At 25.6% G+C, this 21,780-nt stretch overlaps 1 protein-coding gene across 1 annotated transcript in view; it reads left to right on the plus strand.

Moving 5' to 3' along the window:
- The window catches only part of LOC100200134 (AP-5 complex subunit beta-1), a 109,378-nt gene that overhangs the window by 54,449 nt on the left and 33,149 nt on the right, over positions 1 to 21,780 (plus strand). Inside the window, exons 15-17 of the mRNA XM_065793041.1 lie at positions 6,445 to 6,523; positions 8,327 to 8,386; positions 20,362 to 20,512. Coding sequence (XP_065649113.1) covers positions 6,445 to 6,523; positions 8,327 to 8,386; positions 20,362 to 20,512 — 290 coding nt within the window. The remainder of the gene's footprint in view (positions 1 to 6,444; positions 6,524 to 8,326; positions 8,387 to 20,361; positions 20,513 to 21,780) is intronic.

The raw sequence follows: 21,780 nt of genomic DNA on the forward strand, positions 1-21,780 counted from the left end.
TTGGCAAAATGTTTTTTCCATTCACCCTCTGTTATGCCAATATATTGTTTATCAGGTACATTCTTAGAGAAAACAACACATTTATATACCACATTTTTTGATAAACAACTTTTACTCAATTGTTTTTTTGTTTACAATTACAATTTTCTGTAGTTTTTTCATTTTCTTTTTTGTTTAACAAAGCAATATTGTGACCTTTTATAATTCTTTCCATAATTTTAGTGCAACTGTAGCTAACTTTAATTGAATTTCGGTTAAAAACTTTATGTAATTTATAATATTAACTCAAATCATTCACCCCAAATTCTAAAACAAATCCCGATTTCAATTGATAATAGGCTAAACCATATACTGAATTGGTCCATTCTTAAAACAGCGCCTGCATATAACAATATTTCCAAAAAATGCATACTATGCCTACAAGAAAAATTACACATGCAAACCAAAAATGTTTATTAAACAAAAAATCGAAATTGATATCTAAATGCAGGCACGAAAATAAGTTTCTCCTAAAAAACTATAAAAATAAATGAGCTCAATCAATTGTTACATTAAACCCCCCTTTTAAAATTTTTTTTTTTTAAAAAGCATAAGTAATCATTTCTAAAAAATCTTTTTATAATAGTGTCAGCATATTCCACAAATGTGTGAAAATTTACAGTAGTTAAGACATTTGCGACTTCTTGTAATTTAGTTTTTGATATGAATTGAAGCTTTATTAATTTGATCATTCATTTCTGATGAGTCTTTATTGATGAAATACACTGTTGAAACAAAATGTTGAATGAAAAAAATTCTTATTAAGTGATTTTCTACTAATTTATATATATGTGTGTGTGTGTATATATATATATATATATATATATATATATATATATATATATATATATATATATATATATATATATATATATATGTATATATACATACATACATATATATATATATATATTTATATATATATATATATATATATATATATATATATATATATATATATATATACATATATATAAATATGAATATCTCTTTATAATAATGCTAAACCTAATAGTAGCAGTAGTGGTGCCCACTTGTGCATGTTTGACTCGCACAAGTGTCAAACACGTGTCAACTCTTGGCAGCCTATAAAGCTGATACAATAACAAGAAAGAGCCTCTTAGTAAATTTTTATTAGGAAGTATTATACAAATATATATCTAATAACAATGTCATCTAAAATTACACAAATGTAAAAATTCCATTTGTTTAGCTTTACATACAAACGTCTGTAATACTATATCCACACTAGCGGCGTTTAGGCAGAACATTATTTAGGAACAAATGTTATCTTGGACTTAAAATATAATAATTTAAGTCCAAGGTTAAACTAATTTAAAAATAAATAAAAGCATAAACTAAAAGTATCCATCTGAGTGTGTTTGGGTTTTTAAAAAAAAAAAACAGGTTTTTTTTTCAACTTTGCACAGGTTAGATATTGCACCTGGAGAAAATTGTTTAAGTAGTATATTCCTCTTAATAGAAAAAAAGAAAAAAACTGCATATATAAATTTTTTAAACAAACTCTAAATATTAAATAATCAAAGAAATACATTATTTACATTTTTATAACATCTTTTATAATGTAAGTCTTTTTAGCTTTCATTGCAATGTTTAATTTTATTTTGATTGCTGAATGCACAATCTTTGACTACATTTATCAGTATCTGATGAAAGAGTTAATTATTGATTTTTTTTGTTTAACAAATATTTTTAAATGCTATAATTAGTTACCAACAACACCATCAACAAGGTCTTGACAAACTTTGGGTTAGCTATTTTTGTTGAGCATTCATTTTCCCACCAATGGTATCAAAAGATTATTTTAAAAATCTATTTGTACCAAGCAATTTGCTGCATTTTCTGAACTTTAAATGGTTAATATATATTTTGAGACTAGGCACTAGCTGTTTCTAAATTACAAAGTAAAAATGCTATGAATATAAATAAACATGAGTAAAAATATACAAAAGTTTGCAACACAAAATTATTTTTCTTTACTAGATCAGTCTGGGTAGTTACGTAATTTCCGAATTGGGATGGATAGACAAACACGCAATTTAGTATGAATTGAATTATTTATGCATATTTATGTTACAATAATGTTTTTTTTTTAAAAATCCACAATATAAAATAATTTTGATATAGCCACTATATATAATTTTAGTCTTCAGCAAAATTTTAATAGACATTACTATTTAGTGAATATATTCATAGTATATTTGCTTTTACAGACTTTATTTGAGTATTGGAACAAATTCTATAAAAAAAATATCTAGAAATTTTATCTATAAAGATTCTATAGAATTCGATTAATTCTATACAACTTTTATAGGTATAAAATAGTTTTATAAAAATTTAGAAGTTTTTGTCCTGGGGGATAACATAACTCAATAAAATTGAGTGTAACAAATTTGTATCAACAAAACTAACATGGTTAGTTTAGTTGACTGTTATTTATTTTTCTGGTATTTTTATATATCATTATGATTAGACAAACTCATATTTAATACTGTGCAATGTTTTTTTTACTTCTAACTTATTTATGACCAAAAAACTAAAATTTAAGAGCTTAATTTTAGCGTTTGAATTATTATACATCAAACGCATATACAACTTAAACTAGGTTATTAGTATCAAATGTGAATGCAACTTAAACTAGACTGCTAGTAACAGCCTAGTTTGATTTAAAATAAATCAATCGCTAAAATTAAGCTATTAAATTTCAGATGCTAGTTCTACATATTTAATTAATAATTGAAAAAATAATTTTGAAACCATAACAATATAACACACCAAAAACTTTATTGTTTTTGTATTGGATAAATTCTTTATTCTTGTTGTTAAAAAAATTCTATTTCCTGTTTTCAAACATGCATTCTTGATTTCAGAGGGAAGATAGCTCCATGATTTAGTTAATTGATACTTTATAAAATATGTGCCATTCTTAGACATAACCTTGTGTTACATTTATTTCAAATGTAACACAAGGTTGCTTCATGACTGACATTATGATGACAAATTGTATTATTAAATTTATAATAACTATTAAAACTTATTGATAATTTGTTACGTAGACTATCCAGACGAAATTACAATTTAGCAGGAATATTAAATCTTTAATCTTCATAAATTTTGATAGACTGTAGAAGATGCTTGAGATGAAGATGAAGAGGATGTTTAAATCAACTTTATAGAAAGTCTAAATTGAGTCTTATAATAAAAATGCATCTTGCAGTCAACCATTTTATAATAAATCAAGCAACACAAAAAACACACTCTTTAAATTTTTATCTATCACATTTTGTTATATAGTAGCTTATATGTACATGCTTTTTCAAGCTATACATTAAAATAGTTAAAAATAGGCACCATATTTTTTATACACAAACAAATAAATATTCCAGAGCATTTATTTGCTCTATGTTGACAGAAACTTTACAAAAGTTCCTTAAACTAAAAGAGTATATTTGTTCATGTTTCATGGAATATTCCATCAAATATTCTATAGTGTGAACAGTGGTTAGCATAAGTTGAGTTTGTGGGTAGTATATGCAACAATTGTGTATTATATGTATAATATAAGAAAACTTAAGTTTGTTTTTTTTTAACAATTTTAATTCATTTTTCTTATATATATTTAGAAAAGTAGCAAGATTTGAAAAAATGAAAAATATATTATGGTAAGGAGTGGATTTGAACCCTCTGAAATGACATTGAAGACAGCTCACCTTTCCACTGAGCTATCAAAGATATGTTTGAGAGAAAAAAAATTATTTAGTAAATATTTTTTACTGATTGCAATTAAATAACACTTTTTAAGCAGGTTACTCTAAGTAAGTGCAATTGCATGTGTAATATAATAAATATGATAATAAACATATATGTTATATGCAAATGTAAAAAACCCACTTATAGAGCGTTATGTATAAATGTCAGTAAGTGTAAATATTAGTATAGTAGTTGAGTTTGCGGGTTGTAGATAGAACAATCATGTATACACACTAATAAAAGGTAGAAATTTTGGGTAAGGTATGTGATATATCCTTAGAAAAGTATAATTTTAAGGTAGAAAATTATATTAAAAACAATGATTTGTTAAACAGTTTTCTACTTTAAAGGTTTAATTTTTTACCTTAAAAGGTAGAAAATTATACTTTACTAAGGGTATATCAAATATCCTAACCTAAATTAGAAGTTTCTACCTTCTTTCTTTTTTTTGTAATATATTTAGAAATTTTTTTTCAAAAAAAAAAAAACTACTAGTAAAAAAATTTCATTTTGAAATCAAAGTATTTTTTATCTTTTATTATTATTATTATTTTTTTTTTTGAAAATTTAAAAATCCTTAATAAATTAGTAGTAGTAGTAATAAGCTGCACCCACTGAGACAGCATTGTTAATTCTTATCAAGTTCCAATAATAATTATACATATAATTTATATAGAAAATAAAGAACCACAAGTAAAAAAATCCTTAATTTTTTTATTAGGTTGAAAGTTTCATAATTTTCTGAAAATAATTTTTTTAATAACAGTTTTAATTATTAAGAAAATAAAAAATTATAAATAAAAAATTTAAAAAATAACATTTATTAAATAAAAAGTTGATATTTTTATATATTTAATATATATAATTTCTTTTTTTTATAGTATGTTTTTACTATATTATTAAGACTTAATATATCATTTTATATAACAAAATGGGAATGAAAGTGCAAAATGTCAAACTTATAAACTTCAAATTATGTAATTTTAAAACATATATCAAGTTTTGCAGTTTTACTTTTACTTAAAAATTCTATTGCAAAATCTCTTTAAATTTGATTTTTGTGTTTATCTGCCATATTAAAAAGTTTGTATTTATTAAAAAGTTTTTTGTTTATTAAATAGTGATAAAACTTTTATTGAGTAATACACCTTAGCGGTCAAAGTGGTTAGCTTGCAGCTTTTCTGAAGTGCATTGCTGTGGTTCAAATCCTCTCACTTGCACTTTTATTTTTTTTATTTTGTTATTGTTTTTGATTTTTTAAAACACACAAAAAAACATACTTGAAATTCTTAAACTTTGCAGGCGGTATGTGGAATGATTGTATGTAATATATGTATAATTTAAGAAAACTTTAAATTTTATTTTAATAATAAGAAGTCTTTTTGCTATATATTTTTTGCTATAAATATATACGGCAAGAATTAATTTTTTCTGCTCATAAAGCAGTTCTTTAGAATGGATTATTTTGTTAAAGAAATTTAACGTAACTAAGGAATAAGTATAGAAACGATCGGTATGTGAGGAAGAACAAAAGTAAATAAGAGTAAAATTCAGAAGTAGTCTTGCTAGATACATAGCATACATAGTTGCTAGATACATAGCAGAAAAGATACATAGTATAGAGAAAAGCAAACTTTTAGATTATTAGAAAAAATTAGACTTTTTTCTATATTTTAAAATGTTTGTATTACAATGTATTTGCTCATTTGTAAACTATCCGCTAAAAGTTCTTATAACATTCATTGTATTTTTAATTAAGGTTCTCTGATTCATTTTTTTTTTTTAAAAGTGGGTACTAATAAATATCTGTGGCCGCTGATAAATGGTTAATGAACAACAGGTACCAAAGCGTTTAAAGTTTGTTAAAGTTAATTTTTTTAACATATTATTTTATTTTTATTACTTTAAAAAGTAGAACATTTCTCTCTCTCTCTCTCTCTCTCTCTCTCTCTATATATATATATATATATATATATATATATATATATATATATATATTTCTTTCCCACTTTAAGAAAGAGTTTTCTTTCTTAAAGTGGGAAGATGTTTATATTCATCTTAGTCTTTCAAAATCAATTAGCTGGGAAATGGGTGAGGGTTCTAATAAGCTCAAAGTATGAAGAAAAAATGCTCATAATTTTTTATTTTTGGTCCAATAGCAATTTTTAAATGAATTATTTTTCTATCATTTATTAAAAAGTATTGAAGTAAATAAGTAATAAGTATAGAAATGATTAATAAACCAAGACCAAAATTTTATGGGTTGGGCCAGCTAGTTTTTTAAATATTTTTTCCACATCTTCATGTATATTTTCAGTTCTTTTTATATTTTTTTCATAAACAGCATATTTTCATATATTTTCGCATATCTTTATATATTTGCACATTATATATATTAAAATATATATTTTATATATTAATAAAAATGTTTATAAAAATATATTTTATATATTTTTGTGTATCTGTATTTATATTTGCATATATTCATGTAATTTCTTAAAATTATGATCACTAAAGTCATATTGCTACGAGATCATAAAAACATATTGTTTGTGATGCATATTGCATCACAAACAAAATGATTGTGTTTTCAGTTGATACATGAAATGTTGGCAAAAATGTCTTAACTTTTAGATACTTCCTGAAGACCAAAGGCTAGATGCTTCAAACTTTTATATTCCTTATATTCAACCTACAGCTTACATGAAGTTTGGTAAATTTTTGTTGCTATTTACTTTTTGATAAAAGTTATTTTTCTTGTTTTTAAGATTGATGTAAGAATCCAGGTATAGGTTCAAAAAATCATTAAAAACCCATGTTTATGGTTTTTTGAAATTGTGTTGGAATTTTTATTTTTTTTAAATGCGTACATCCAGCTTTGAATGTTGTTAAGTTCAGTATATTCAGTTTTTCTGTGTAAGTACAGTGTCTAGGTTTTGGTATCATATTTGTTGCATGGCATTGCTGTTGTTTGAGAGCAAAAATGTATTTTTTCAAGAAAAGGATGCCATTCTTAAATAGAAAATTTGTTTGAAAATTTTTTTGTTCTTGTATTCAAATGAGGATGCCATTGTTTTAATTATTTTTTTGTGGCTGTGGCTTGTTTGTGCCATTATTTGTTTTGTGGCATTGTGGCTCCGACTTGTTTTAATTAAATATCGTCTTTTGATATTAAAAGCACTGTCTTTTTCAAGATTCAACAGTATTAATTTTGCATTGTCTATAATATTGTATTTGATGCATGATTTTTTTTTTCTTACTAAAATCATATTTCAAAATTTTTCCAATGTTTAGGATATAAAGTTTTGTTATAAATTTCTATAAATAAATGTAAACAAATTAAATAAGCAAATAACAATGGAAATGTATAACTTGAATTATAATTATACACTGCCAGAGCTAAAAAATGCTAATAATTTCAAATAGAACTGCTGGATCTAAAAGGGTTAAAGTAAATTTGAGTGAGAAATTGTCCTAAAAAAAAATTTTAAGGGACATTATAAAACTAATTTCCATGGGGATTGAAAATCTCCCATTATCACTCTTCGTTTGCATGTTTCAGGAAGTTTTCTATCCAGGAAAATAACTGCTTGTTGATGCCATATCCATTTAGTTTATTTAGCATATTTAGGTTATTTGCCATACCCATTTTACTTATAATTAAATTAATGGTGCGACCTCTGTCTAGCATGTATTAATTTTTAATTTGTTGTACGTGTTTTGTGTTTAGTGATGACTAATTTGTGAATTTTGTGATACATAGTATTTTTTTGTGTATTTATTTTTTCAGCTTGGGTGTCATCCAGTACTGTTTTAACTTTTTGAGGTTTTCACAGTTGGTGATGTGTTTATTGTTTGCATTAAAGTAATGGTTTAAGAAAACTTTCTTGTTCTTATTTATATTATTTAAAGCTAATTTTTTGTCTCATTTGACATCTGTCATCATTTTAGCACACACGTAGTCATCTTTAGTGTATAGAAGATTATTTAATTTGCATTTTATGAAAGAACATGTCAAACACAAATGTTCATTTTATCATACTCTTTCTTTTGCTGTTCCTAATGGAATCCAAAATCCAAACCAATTGAGATTACTCTGTTTTTCTAGTCAACTAGCAAGTCCAGCATGTTTGTTAAATCTATATTAGCTTTTTATATATGTTAGAACTTTTTGCATTGCCTTGCATAATAAAAGTGTCATCTCAGAGAAAATTTAGTGAGGTGATTTTTTTACTACATGCTAACTTGTTATAGTTGAAGTATCTTGTTGAAGTATCTTCTCCAAACTTTTAGTTGGTAATAGTCCTCTTGGAATATTCAAGCATTATGGCATTATGATGATGGTTGTGTTTCTTTTTTTTTTTTTTTTTCAGTTCATTATTTAATAACTATTTAGTAATAACTATTTATTGCTATTAATAAAAATTGTAAATGAAATATTAAAATCTTATCTATGTATGTATTATTAATTTTATTTAAATATTAATTGTTTTTAAAGTGATATATATTTTTTTAGACATACTGTTTCAGCAACGTATAACAACATTCTTTCAACTTTCTTCATTTCCTTCTCCAAGTAATTCAAGTTTACTTTAAATAAAAAATTTTGAGCAAATTTTAATTTTTTTTGTCAAATTTACATATGAATGCATGCATTTGTATATGTATATATACATGGTTATATGTATATGTATATATATATATATATATATATATATATATATATATATATATATATATATATGTATATATATATATATACATACACATACATACATACATACATACATACATACATACATACATACATACATACATACATACATACATACATACATACATACATACATACATACATACATACATACATACATACATATATACATATATACATATATACATATATATATATATATATATATATATATATATATATATATATATATATATATATATATATATATATATATATATATATATATATAAACATACATACATACATACATACATGCATATATATATACACCCTTATACATCTTATACATGTATATACACAAATTCTTTTTAAATACCAGATGAAAACACTAAATTAGATTAATTGTTGAAAATAATTATATACCTACGTTAGGGTGCATCAAACTCTCCATATGATTATGGTTTATGCCTCTCATAATTTTTTCAAGTTCAGTGTATAATTTTGTTTCTAGTCTAGTTTTTTTTCATATATAAAAAGTTTACAGCAAAGGTTGATGAAGTTCGGAGTATATTTATGTGGTTCACAAATCAAATGAATTTTTTTTTAAATATTGAAAGCTCTTCATTCAACGTATAAATACAGTTTTTCTTATTTTAAACATATCATTTTGTTATAATATTGCATACAGAGCTGTAAATACATATTGCAATATTTAAAAGTACATTTTGATCTGATTTTATTCAATTTAAAATTTTATTGTTAAATTTGTACAGCGGGTGTATTATTGCATAACAAATTAACCACTCACAACATCATTAAAAATGTTTCTACTTTGGAGAAATTAGTTTCTATGTATTGTATTTGGTTCAGTGTTTTCAATATTTTTGTGAATGATTTGTTCAATCTTTCAAGTGTTATTTAAATACATTCTACATTCAGCAATCTTTTGAAGTCAATGGTGTAATTGTTTTGGTAGAGTCAATATTTTTGTGAATGATTTGTTCAATCTTTCAAGTGTTATTTAAATACATTCTACATTCAGCAATCTTTTGAAGTCAATGGTGTAATTGTTTTGGTATTTTTTCTAGGTCTCCCAACTAGATTCTTCTCATTTACTTGTTTCACTGGATGTATTCTTGGTCTACCAACTGGTCTTTTCTCATTTACTTCCTTCACTTCAGTTATAATAGATTCTTTATCTAATAACCCATTTTCCATAGCAATCATTAGCAATGTAGCAAGATTGTCAGATGTTTTTGAAATATTATTTTCTTCTAATAGATTTTTTAAACTTTTCTTTGTATATTTCATTCTTTTAATATATAAAGAAAAAAAATTTAATTAATTTTCAAAAAAATTTAATTTACAAAAAAATTTAATAAACAACATTCATTTTATTCTTGTCTGATTGAAATTCTATCATTCTATCAGGTATTACAACTGCAATAGCTTCAGTATCTGCTGGAACAGCTGTATTAAATGTTGCTTTAATTTGTACATCTATTGTTGATGATTTTAATTTTTCTGATTGTTTACTAACATCAAAAACAAAGAGTGGGTATAAATCTTTATAGTCAGAAGGAGTTATATTGCTGAGTGTGATCAATTCATTCATTCGATAAAATTTTTCATTAAACACATCTGCATCTCTATAAGCTCTTGAAAATTGCTGATTTGGGAATGACAAATTATAATCAACGCAGGATATCTTTCTTGATTAAGCATAATGTACATATTTTTCAAGTCGCAATGATCAAATATTGAAGCATTATCATTTTGGTCTCCATCCTTACTTGTTTGAAATGCAACAATAATGTATCTTGGTTTTTCAGGAGATGTCTTTACGCTCAATCTCCAAGAAAATATAGTAGATTGTGCAGCAAATATAGTATCACACTGACGCGCTTGAAAACTTACTGGAAGTGTCACTTTTGATTCGATAGATTTATGAAGGTTAATCCTTTCTACATCTGATGGGATCACATGTGGTATAAACAATGATATTTTATTAACTTTTCCTAAAGATGCAGTAGCAAGCTTAAAGTTGCGTCATCGTCACTTTTTCTTGCAAGAGTTATTGTATGTTTAAACCCATAAACAACTTTATCGTAATCATCACAGAATCCAAAAATGTGTCTTAAAGGAATGCAAAATAAAAATGATCCTTTTGTAGTTGGTTTCTGAATTATGTGTGCTTGTCTTAATGCACACCCTATGTTATCAGCAAGTACTGCTGTTGTTGTATTATCTTTATACCACAATTGATTTAATCCTTGCGCTAATTAAAAGTCATTTGGGTATTTAAGCATTCCTAACATTGTAGTTGCTTGACCTGGATGATAAATAGTTTCTATATCTTGATTTGATAATTGGTATGATATTTGACTGGATAAATGCATAATACCATTATTTGTAAGCGTCACTGCATCTGTATTAGCATAAGCTGTTCCATCAGCAAGTTTAACAAGTTGTCCTTCAAATAAGAGATAAGCTTTAGATGGAAGTGTGAACAAATCTTGTTGCTCAATGTTGATTCTTATTTCTCCAGCACTATTTAGATTTGTACGAGCCACTGGCTCATATTCATGGAATTCAAATCTTTCAATTCCATTATCTACAATTGGCATTTCTGTAAAATTTAATACTTCGGAAGTTGTCATTTTATTTTTTATATACAATATAAAAAAATTTTTTTTTGATTGACAATTCTTAAAAAACTATAAAAAAAATTTAGCAACTCTACTACGCAAGTCTACTACGCAAGTCTAGTAAGCAACTATACTACACAAGTCGAAGACTGCGTCCTATTTTAACTAGATCTTCTATTCTTATAGCATTTCATTTGATACTTTTTTTACTGATCTTATTGCAGAACCCATCATCATTTTATTTATATTTGTTGTTATATCATCTGCATTATTTTTTTTTAATCTTTCAGATCCATTATTATTAGATCTTTCAAATCCATTATTATATCCATTATTAATCAGATCATTAGATCTAACCAATTTTGAAATTATTTCGTCAATTTTTTTATTGATAACAGGTTGTGAAACTATTTTTGAAGATACTTTATCAATTATTTGTTTTCTTTTTTCAACTGCAGCATTTCTAGCAGCTTCTTTTCCTGCTGATTTAGCAGCAGTTATTGCAGTTTTTCCTAAATCATTAGCAGCCATCTTCTTCAACACAGCTGGTGATACTCTTGTTAAATTTGACGCTTTTATTCGTTTAAATAAATCTCTTATACTTTCGAATATACCACTTCCTCCAATAGCGTGTTTCTTTATATATCTCTTATTATGAACAATTAGCATTTTTTATGTACTATATATTTTTTTTATATGCATCGAGATGTAATTATAAATTATTTTGTATTGCTTTATACTGTGAACTATTTATTATACCTTGTCGTAATAATTCATCACAAATTGCAACAGCTTCATTTCTTGCTCCAGTGTTACCTGCTTTCCATGTAGCTATACATAATTCAAGCATTTCAATTAATGCATTAGGATCGCTAGGAAGTATTAAAGTTCGTATGTTTGTTCTTCCTCTAATTCCATTTCCTTTTGATTCACGCTTCTCATTTTTCTTTATATCTCTCCAAATGGGGGCTGTTATTTCTCTGTATTTTCCACTACAAGACGATTTTGGTTTGTATGGGTTTTCAGTAGTAATTGCATCTGTTTGTATTAATATATCTCGATATTTTTTAAGGTCAACTTCATTATGTATTCCCTTATCAGGTTTAAACTTTGTTAACAACTCCCAAAGACCAGGAGTACCACAATATGTTTCATCATCAATAGTTACATTATCATCACTAATATGTATTGGCTTTTTTCCAATATAAAATATACCATCTTCATTTCGTATCCCAAATGTAGTATCTGTAGATTTTTTACTAGTAGCATACATTTTTAGATAACCTGCTGCAATTTTTCCTAGCCTCATATCTTTATTTTCTTCATTATAAGGCAATAGTTCTTTAGAATCAGTTATCATTATCTCTCTATTTGCTTCAGGATAAGAATTTGAAAAAGTGAGTGCACATTTGTTAGCTTGATCTTGCAATTTATTTATGTTTTCTTTTATTCCATCTTGACTATCAATTAATGGCTTGTACAATTTTTCTAAGTCTGACTGTAAATAAGTTTCACCCATCTTTTCATATAAATTATAATTATAAAAATTCTGCTCTATTCTTTTTTAAATCTCTAAGAATTCTTTAACAATTTGATCTCTTTTTTCAGGATCTTCAATTTTTAGAAATGACATTTTTTTTTTTTTATAAGAAATATAAAAAAAACACAACATAAATCAGTTTATGATTTTTTTTTTTTTTACGTTTTATTTTAATACACTATTTGGTGTTTTGACGTTTACATTTTTACTAAATCTGATTTTGAGTATATTAATTGCTTCATCTCTTCCTTGTTTAATTAATGGTTCTTTAGTTTGTTCATTAATTAATTCTTTTTTATTTATTCTAATTTGCTCAGGCATGGCTTTAAATCTTTCAAGTTCATTAAGTATTAGTTTAAATTCATTGTCATCTATACTTCCATCTACTAAAGCTTTAATATAATCGCTTATTGTATTTAGTTTTGAATCAGCAAGTACTTTAATCTTTTTATGCTTTTCTGCTTTTAAATTTAATTTTTTATTAACTTGCCCTTCCATTATTGATAAAACACCTGCTCCTAATGCTGCACCTTCACATGCGATAGCTACTGGTGCTGCAATTATTGTTGCTAAAAAGCCAATTCCAATAGTTCCAAGTACCATAGTGTTTGCTAGTAATGAATTATCAATTGTTGAAATTATTTTTACAGCTCTATGATATATTTCTCTTTTCTCTCTTACTCTCTATTTCTTTTTGAATCTCACTAATTGTGTTTAGACGATATATATGTGCACTAATAATCTTATTTTCTTCATCAGATGCGCTTGGAAGATTTGGATATATTTTATTGAAATTTTTATTATCATTTGCACTCAGTGCATTTGGTATATCTGAATAAATATTATTACACAACTTTTTGCAATTAAATTCCATTTTAATAAGTAAAAATAATTATTTTTTTAATTATTTTTTAAAAAATATTTATAATAAATTCACAAACATAAACTCCTCCTTTTTTAATTAATACATCAGAATCAGAATTATTAACAACATTTACTATAATATCATCAACAGTCTCTGATATTACAGAGTTTTGTAAACTTAACATTTTTAATTTAAGTTCTTCTTTTAATGAAACTAACGCAACACCTTCATTAGCTAATACACCAAACTTTAAAAGAATATATTGATGTGATAGAGATTTTATTGTAATTTCGTGTTGTGCAAATATTTCATATTTATTATCATTTATTAATACTGAAGGGTGCTCCAAATCTTTATGTATCTTAGAATGAAGAAGTATTTTTATAGGTTTGTATGGTATACATTTCTTTATAAATTTATGCATTGGAGAATTATTTCTCGGCATTTCTTTTTATATGCAATATAAAAAAAATTTTGAGAAACCACAGTATCATATTCAAAAATGGAATATTAGCAAATGGTGAATTTGGTCCTAATAATAAACCTGATCTTGTTGATGTATATCCATTTCCACTACATAAGTACAATCCGTCACCTACAGAATATCCTTTACTCCATGGTCTCAAATATAAACCATTTCCTGCAGCTGTCATTTTAACTCCTTTTCTATTCTTTTTTAAGTACACAATACCCCTTCCAGCAATTTTATCAACCATAGCTGATCCAGCTGCTGAACCTACTCCTGTTAATAAGCCTGTTGCAAGTGCTGGAGCAATACTTTATAATAAAAATCTTCCAGCTGTACCAAGTAAAGGTAAAAGTGCACCAATAAATCCTCCCTCTATTTGAGAATTGTGAGCTAATTGTGCTTTACTTAGAGTAATTATTAAGCCTTTACCTGTTTCATTTGCTCTTTTAATTCTATTCAATTGATAATCTGTTACAGCTAATACATGCTCACCATTAAGATCTAAATGTGATAACTTAATATTAGCTCCATAATCATCTTCAATTGCTTTTTTAATTTTTTCTAATTGCCCTTGCGAAACATTTATTTTAATATTAGTATATTTACTCATTTTTATATATAATATAAAAAAAAATTTTTTTTAATTATTTTGCGATTTATTTTAATAATATTTGTTATTTTACTTCTTTTATATGAAATGTGATAGTTACTTCTTCTCCTCGTAAATTCAAAAGATTTCCATTTTGATCAACCAATTTATTTTCCATTTTTGATATTGTTTTTAGTGTTACTGGTAAATAAATTAAGTTATACGACTCTAGAACAATTTTATAACCAGGACCTACAGTTGGAAAAAATGAATATATAACATTATCAATTCCTCCATTTATATACGATGATCCTATTATATCACTTGTTACTCATATACTATTAACATTTAATATGTTTACTATATTAGTTGATATATTGTAGCCTGCTGAATATATTCCACTGTCAAAACCAAAAACAGTTCTAATTGAATTTGAAGCTGTAAAATCAACTTTATAACCAGCTGCAATAGTTAAAGCTGATCTTAATGTATTATTATTTCCTTCAATTGTAATATTTGCAACTCCTGAACTTGCATCACTGTTTCCTGTCATAATCAATTGGATTTTTTTATTTATATTGTTAATTTCATAACATCCATCTGGAATGTTTATATCCTTCCAAGTTGATCCTTTATTTGCGCTATATCTAAAATTGAACCTGTCATTTCGAAAAGGACATAAGTCCAAAACTTTTAGCAGTTAGTTTATAAGTTTGAATTAAAAATTTCTGTATGATTTATGTTTTTTTTATAAAAAATAAAAAATACATAAGTTATATACCTTCTTTATTTATCTACCTCTATGTTTAATTTCTTTAGCAACCTTGACATTATTTTAATAAAAATCATATTCTTGTTGATTTTGAAAAGTTTTAGTAAATGGACTTGTGCCCTTTTGGAAATGACAGGTTCAATTGTTGTTTGAAGAATTACTATTAGGAAAACTGTAATGTCTCTAAACTAACTAGAGCCATTTCATATTCTCTGTCTTCTCTAAGTGTAATAATAGAGGCAAACTTAGTTTTTAAGATATTGCTATTTCCGCTCACTGATAAATAATATGCCATTTTTTTGTTTTTTTATATTGAAGATAATATTTTGTTTTTTATTTTTTTTGCACTATTTAGTTTCAACAAGCTGGAATATAAAAACAATTTAATCCACTTCTATATTTTCCATAATCTTTTTTAGAAGATAGATCTATAATAACAAATATATGAGGCTCTGACCAAGCTTTCTTACAAAAATTTTTAAACTCATCTTTTGACATATCACATGAAACATGATCATTATAAATGTGATTTAAATTCTTTGAATCTTGTGGAAATAAGCAAATAAAATTTGTGTTTTCTCGTATTGTTTGCCTAGGTAACATAAAATAGTTTTGTGCAAGATAGAAACAATCTACATTACTATGTCTTCCTCTTATATAATATTTTTCACACTTATTTTGCTTTGTTAATTGTAAATCATCAAATATCATCAAATTATTCTTATGTATATCAAGATCTTGAGGATCTGGTACATCTTCAGCTGTTTCAAAATACTTACACTCCATATCTGTTTTCTCATTTAAATTTTTTGAAATGTCTTCTATTATAAGCTCGGGGTTTGCATCTAATTTTTCTATTTTGTCTTGTAACTTAAATAGTTCAAGAATAATTTCTTTTGGTAATTTTTTTTCAAAAGATTGTTTTAATATTTTGTATTCTGGTTGAAAAAGAGATTTTCCAAAAACTTGTAAATTATTATAGTCTAACCAACTAGGTCTCAAAAGTAAATTCAATAATAAAGTAGTTTTTCCACAACCTGACTTTCCAGTAATAATTCCTCTTATACTCTTAGGTAACAACTTATTATTATTTCTCTTATTGTTATTTGCATTCCATGACTTTTTCTATATATATAAAAATGTACTGTCTCAAATGTAGAAACAAAACAAATACACTAAACTTACAAAATATTGTGAGTAAAAACAATAGAAATATGCAACGTGGAACTTGCGCTATTTGTGGAAAAACAAAAACTCAATTTGTATCGTTAAAAACAGGAGGAGATTTAGTGAGTTCAATTAATTCAATAACTAAAAAAATAAAATTACCATGGTCAAAGTTTCCAGGTGAAATGCATTTACGTGATATGAACTTTGCAGGTCCTGGTACTAATTTAGATGAACAATTAACTTCTACTGACGCATATAAAGAATGGAGTAAACCTGTAGAAAGAGTTGATAATGCAGCTTACTATCACGAAACTAAAACTACTCAAAAAAACTACCAACGATCAGTAAAAAAGACGAGGATAAAGAAGTAATTCTTATGGATCCAAAGGATCTAATTCTTATGGATCCAAAGGATCTAATTCTTATGGGTCTGAAAGATCTAAAATGGACTGACAATCTTGCAAACAAATTTCATAGACCAGTTGTAAAACATTTCAGAAAAAGAAAAGTTATTGTAAATGGAATCGATGAAATATGGGCTGCTGATTTAGTTGACATGAAATCTTTTTCCAAATTCAATGACGGTATAAAATACTTATTAATGGTGATAGATGTTTTTTCGAAGTATGGATGGATTGTTCCATTGAAGAGTAAAACTGGAGTTGATGTTGCTAATGCTTTAAATAAAATCTTTAAAGAAAGAAAGTGTCAAAAAATGTGGGTAGATAAAGGCTTAGAATTTTATAATAAGCATGTTAAAGCGCTTGGTGTTGAGTTATATTCAACTGAAAATGAAGAAAAAAGTTGTGTAGTTGAACGTTGGAATAGAACAATGAAAGATAAAATGTTTAAGTACTTTTCAGCTAATTCTACTAGAAAATATATTAACGTTTTAGATGAAATGGTAAATAAATTCAACAACACGAAGCATTCTTCCATTAAAATGACACCAGTTGAAACTAGCGTTAAAAAGAATGAAAATATTGTTTGGTTTAATCTAAATGGAAATGCACGATCAGAGTCTGTAAAACCAAAGTTTTCAATTGGTGATAGAGTTAGGATAACTAAAAAGAAGGGAACATTTGAAAAAAGGTACACACCTAGGTGGACTGAAGAGGTTTTTACTGTTTCACAGACTCAGTTCACAGATCCACCAACATATAAATTAACAGATATCAATGGTGAAGAAATACAAGGTACTTTTTATGAACAAGAAATGCAAAAAACTGATCAAAACATATTTAGGATTGAAAAAGTTATTCGTAAACTCAAAAACAAATCATTAGTAAAGTGGTATGGGTATCCTGATTCGTTCAACTCATGGGTTGATAATAAAGAATTGATAAGCCTGAAAAATTGATTTATAAAAATTTACAAAATTACTAAAAAATTTTAGCTCAGAGATCATTGTTATGATGTAACCACAATATATTAATATTTTATGGTTGTTATACTACCATTATTTTATCTTTATATTATTTTATTTTGACTCAGAAATTATGGTTAGGATAATAGTTGAAATGAGTTAAGAATTTATAGATAAGTTTATGATTGAAATGACTTATGAGAATATAGATAAGTTTTTAGTTAAATATGATATGAGTTTATAGTTATAGATATAGTTGAAAAATTTTGGCCTAGAACGCCCCTTTTCTAGTAGTCTAAAATATTTGATAATATTTACTATATAATCTTTAATATTGTCAATTTCTAGGTCATGTGCTAAAAAATTCATTAAATGTGCAGAGCTACCATATGTAACTGCATCAATATCTGATCGAGATTCAATATTATGCCTCATTTTTGATACAATAGCTGCATTATCAGTAACAATGCTTCCTACATGACACCCAAATTCAAGCTCTATATTTTTAATTGATGAAACTGCTAGTTCTTTAAGATATTCAGAAGTGAGCGAGCTCCCAGATGTGTCAGTTGTGTCAGCTAAATAGACATCATTTGTTTCAGTTGTAACTGTAACACATATTTTACAGGCTCCTTGTGAATGTTTGATTAACCATCCAGTGCTATATTTACAATATCTCTATTTAGAGCATCTTTAATTTAGAGTGTCTTTAATTTAGAGTGTCATTGCCCTTTTCTTTATCAAACACTATTATTAGGAGTTTTTGTCAGCTACGTCCTTTCTTGTTGGGCCACTATAGCCTGGCCTATTGGTCTGGATGTTTAACTAATTAAAATGATGAATTTGTTGCAAAAATCATTCTTGCAATCTCCTCATCAAATACGACTTTTTTTTATTTATTGTACCTTTATTATTTATATTTTTCTGCCTGTGATTTTTTTTGCTGATTTAAGTAACATTTTTCTTCTAAAACAGATTATTCTTAGGGTTGCTTTGTAACATCAAATTTTGTTTTAAGCTTTTCAAATTCGGACCACACTGGGTCAGATCTTTTTCCAGACATTTTTTTATTTTTGTTTAGTATGTTTTAAATATTTTTGTTTCTGTAAAAACATAAGTAGAGTTTTAAACCATTTCAGATCTTTAGTTTTGACAAACAGTCAATATTAAATTACAACATAACAATATTTAAAAAAAAAACTTAATACAATCTAAACTTAATATAATAAATATCCAGAAAATCCTTATACAATCGCATAGTGTTTGGATAGTTTTGTGGAGGTATAAGCTTAAAAGAAATGATTTTAAAATCTTGAGTATACTTCTAACCTGTTTGACCACTGCATTATGTACAAAAAACTCAGTCAACCAAGTTCATAATACTTTAAATTATATTAAAAGTTCATCAAAAAATATTTTATTTAAATCAAAAAAATCTGATTTTTTTGATTTTTCTTTAAAAATCGTGATTTTTTCCAACCCTGCATATAATAATTGAATGAATTTTATACTAGGTTTAATAAAAAGAAAAAAAATTAACTTCAAATTAGATAAAAGCAAAATATTTTGTAAAAACTCACTTTTAAACTTGCAGACTCCACAAACAACTTGAATAAACACGCAAAGTATAGTTATTTAATCAAATTCAATAACACCTTAAATTAGTAAAGTATTATAGAGGTAGAAATTTTTTAATGATCAAATATAATTATAAATAGTTACTTTTGGGCCATATTTATTGGGGTGGGCTGAAAAACAACAATTTTTAAAAATTGACTTTCAATATTTCTAAATGTTCTATATACTAAAATAACACTAGAAATAAAAAAAATTATAAAAATTTATATATTTGTACATACATACATATATATAAATATATATATATTTTATTAAAATATAAAATGTATATATCATTAATAACATGTATGTATGTATGTATGTATGTATGTATGTATGTATGTATGTATGTATGTATGTATGTATGTATGTATGTATATATGTATATCTATGTATCTATATATATATATATATATATATATATATATATATATATATATATATATATATATATATATATATATATATATATATATATATGTATATATATATATATATATATATATATATATATATATATATATATATATATATGTATATATATATATATATATATATATATATATATATATATATATATATATATATATATATATATATATATATATATATATATATATATATATATATATATATTATAAATGTGTGTATATATATATTATAAATGTGTGTATATATATATTATAAATGTGTATATATATGCATTTAATAAGTTTCTACAATGTCTGTTATAATCTTATATGATGTTTTCATCTGGTCAACAAATGCAAATAGTTTATAGAGTTTAAAGCTTAAAACAACTTTTTTTTTACTTTACAGATAATTATCAAAAAAACTATTCTGAAATTCTTAAAGTATTGTTTTTTCATTCTCACTACATTTTAACATCAAAAGAAAAAGATGTTTTGTTTCATGCATTGTATAACCTCTACAAAATAGAAAATAATGATATGAAAGAACATATCACTAGGTAGGTTGTTTTCATTGTTGTTTGTTTATAAACATTGTTTGTTATAGCATTGTTTAATAGTTTTCTTTTTTTTTGTGGTTTAAAAAAACCACATCATATGTGATAGTATTAGTTTTCTTTTTATTTATACCTGTTGTGGTTTGAAAAAACTTTTTCATAATATTAGTTTTAAAAATAAAAGTTGAGTGCAGTAATAAAAAAGTTCAAAAAGTCATTTAATAGTTTTATTATGAACTTTTTTATTGCATGATTTTAGACAAAATGAACTAGATTTACTTAAACACAATTACTGAAAAGTTTTTTTTTTTTTTATCCAGTTACTTAAGCTTAGTTTTCACCTGACCTAATGGATAAATAGCTTAAGTTTATTGACCAGGCTATTTTTATTATGGTTCTGACCAGGTTATGCTTAGTTTATAGGCAACATTAATTTAAAATAAACCAACACTTTAAAAGGTGAATTAACTCAGGTTTACCAGATCGTGAAAAATTTTACAGAAAAAATAACAAAATTACTGCAACAAAAATTGCAAAGTTCACCAAGACTCTCTTGACTAACATGTTTTTAATATTATTTATATAAAACAGTTGTTATTTCTGGTTTTGTAAATACAGGATAAAATACTCATTATTATATACCAAAATTAAAAAAATAGAAATCAAGAAAATATTGGATTGGGGAATAAGTTCGTTTGGTTGTTTTCAAAGAGGGTTATTTAAAGGATTTGTTTGTTGTTGAGCAAAGCGTTTGTATTCATTAGGGAGGGCCTTTTCTGCTCTACAGAACTGTGTTATTTGTTTTTTCGAATATTTTTAGTTTTACCTATTTTCCACCCTTAGAAATGGAATACCCAGGTGGCGAAAATCAGCATTTTCGACACCTACTTTTCTTTGCTTTTCATCACGATCAAAAAGCAGCTGAAGCTGCTCATGACATATGCAGCATGTATGGAGAAGGTGTCATGGGTGAGCATGCAGCACAGAAATGTTTTGCGAAGTTCAAAAACGGATGACCTCAAAGACATACCTCGCGGCGGACAACCCACAGAATTCGATGAGGAGCATCTTTTGAAGGAAGATGGTTGCCAAACAAGTTGTGAATTGGCCAAAAAAATGAACTGTGATCATAAGACGATCCTCAATTATCTTCATTGGGATTTTCTGAAAAGCTCGGAGCCTGGGTGCCTCACAAGCTTAACAAAGTCAACAAAGAAAATTGTCTTCAAATCGCTGCTCAACACCTTGCACAACATAAGGGAACACGCGGC

The sequence above is a fragment of the Hydra vulgaris genome, chromosome 03, assembly GCF_038396675.1.
Source record: "Hydra vulgaris chromosome 03, alternate assembly HydraT2T_AEP".
NCBI lineage: Eukaryota > Metazoa > Cnidaria > Hydrozoa > Anthoathecata > Hydridae > Hydra > Hydra vulgaris.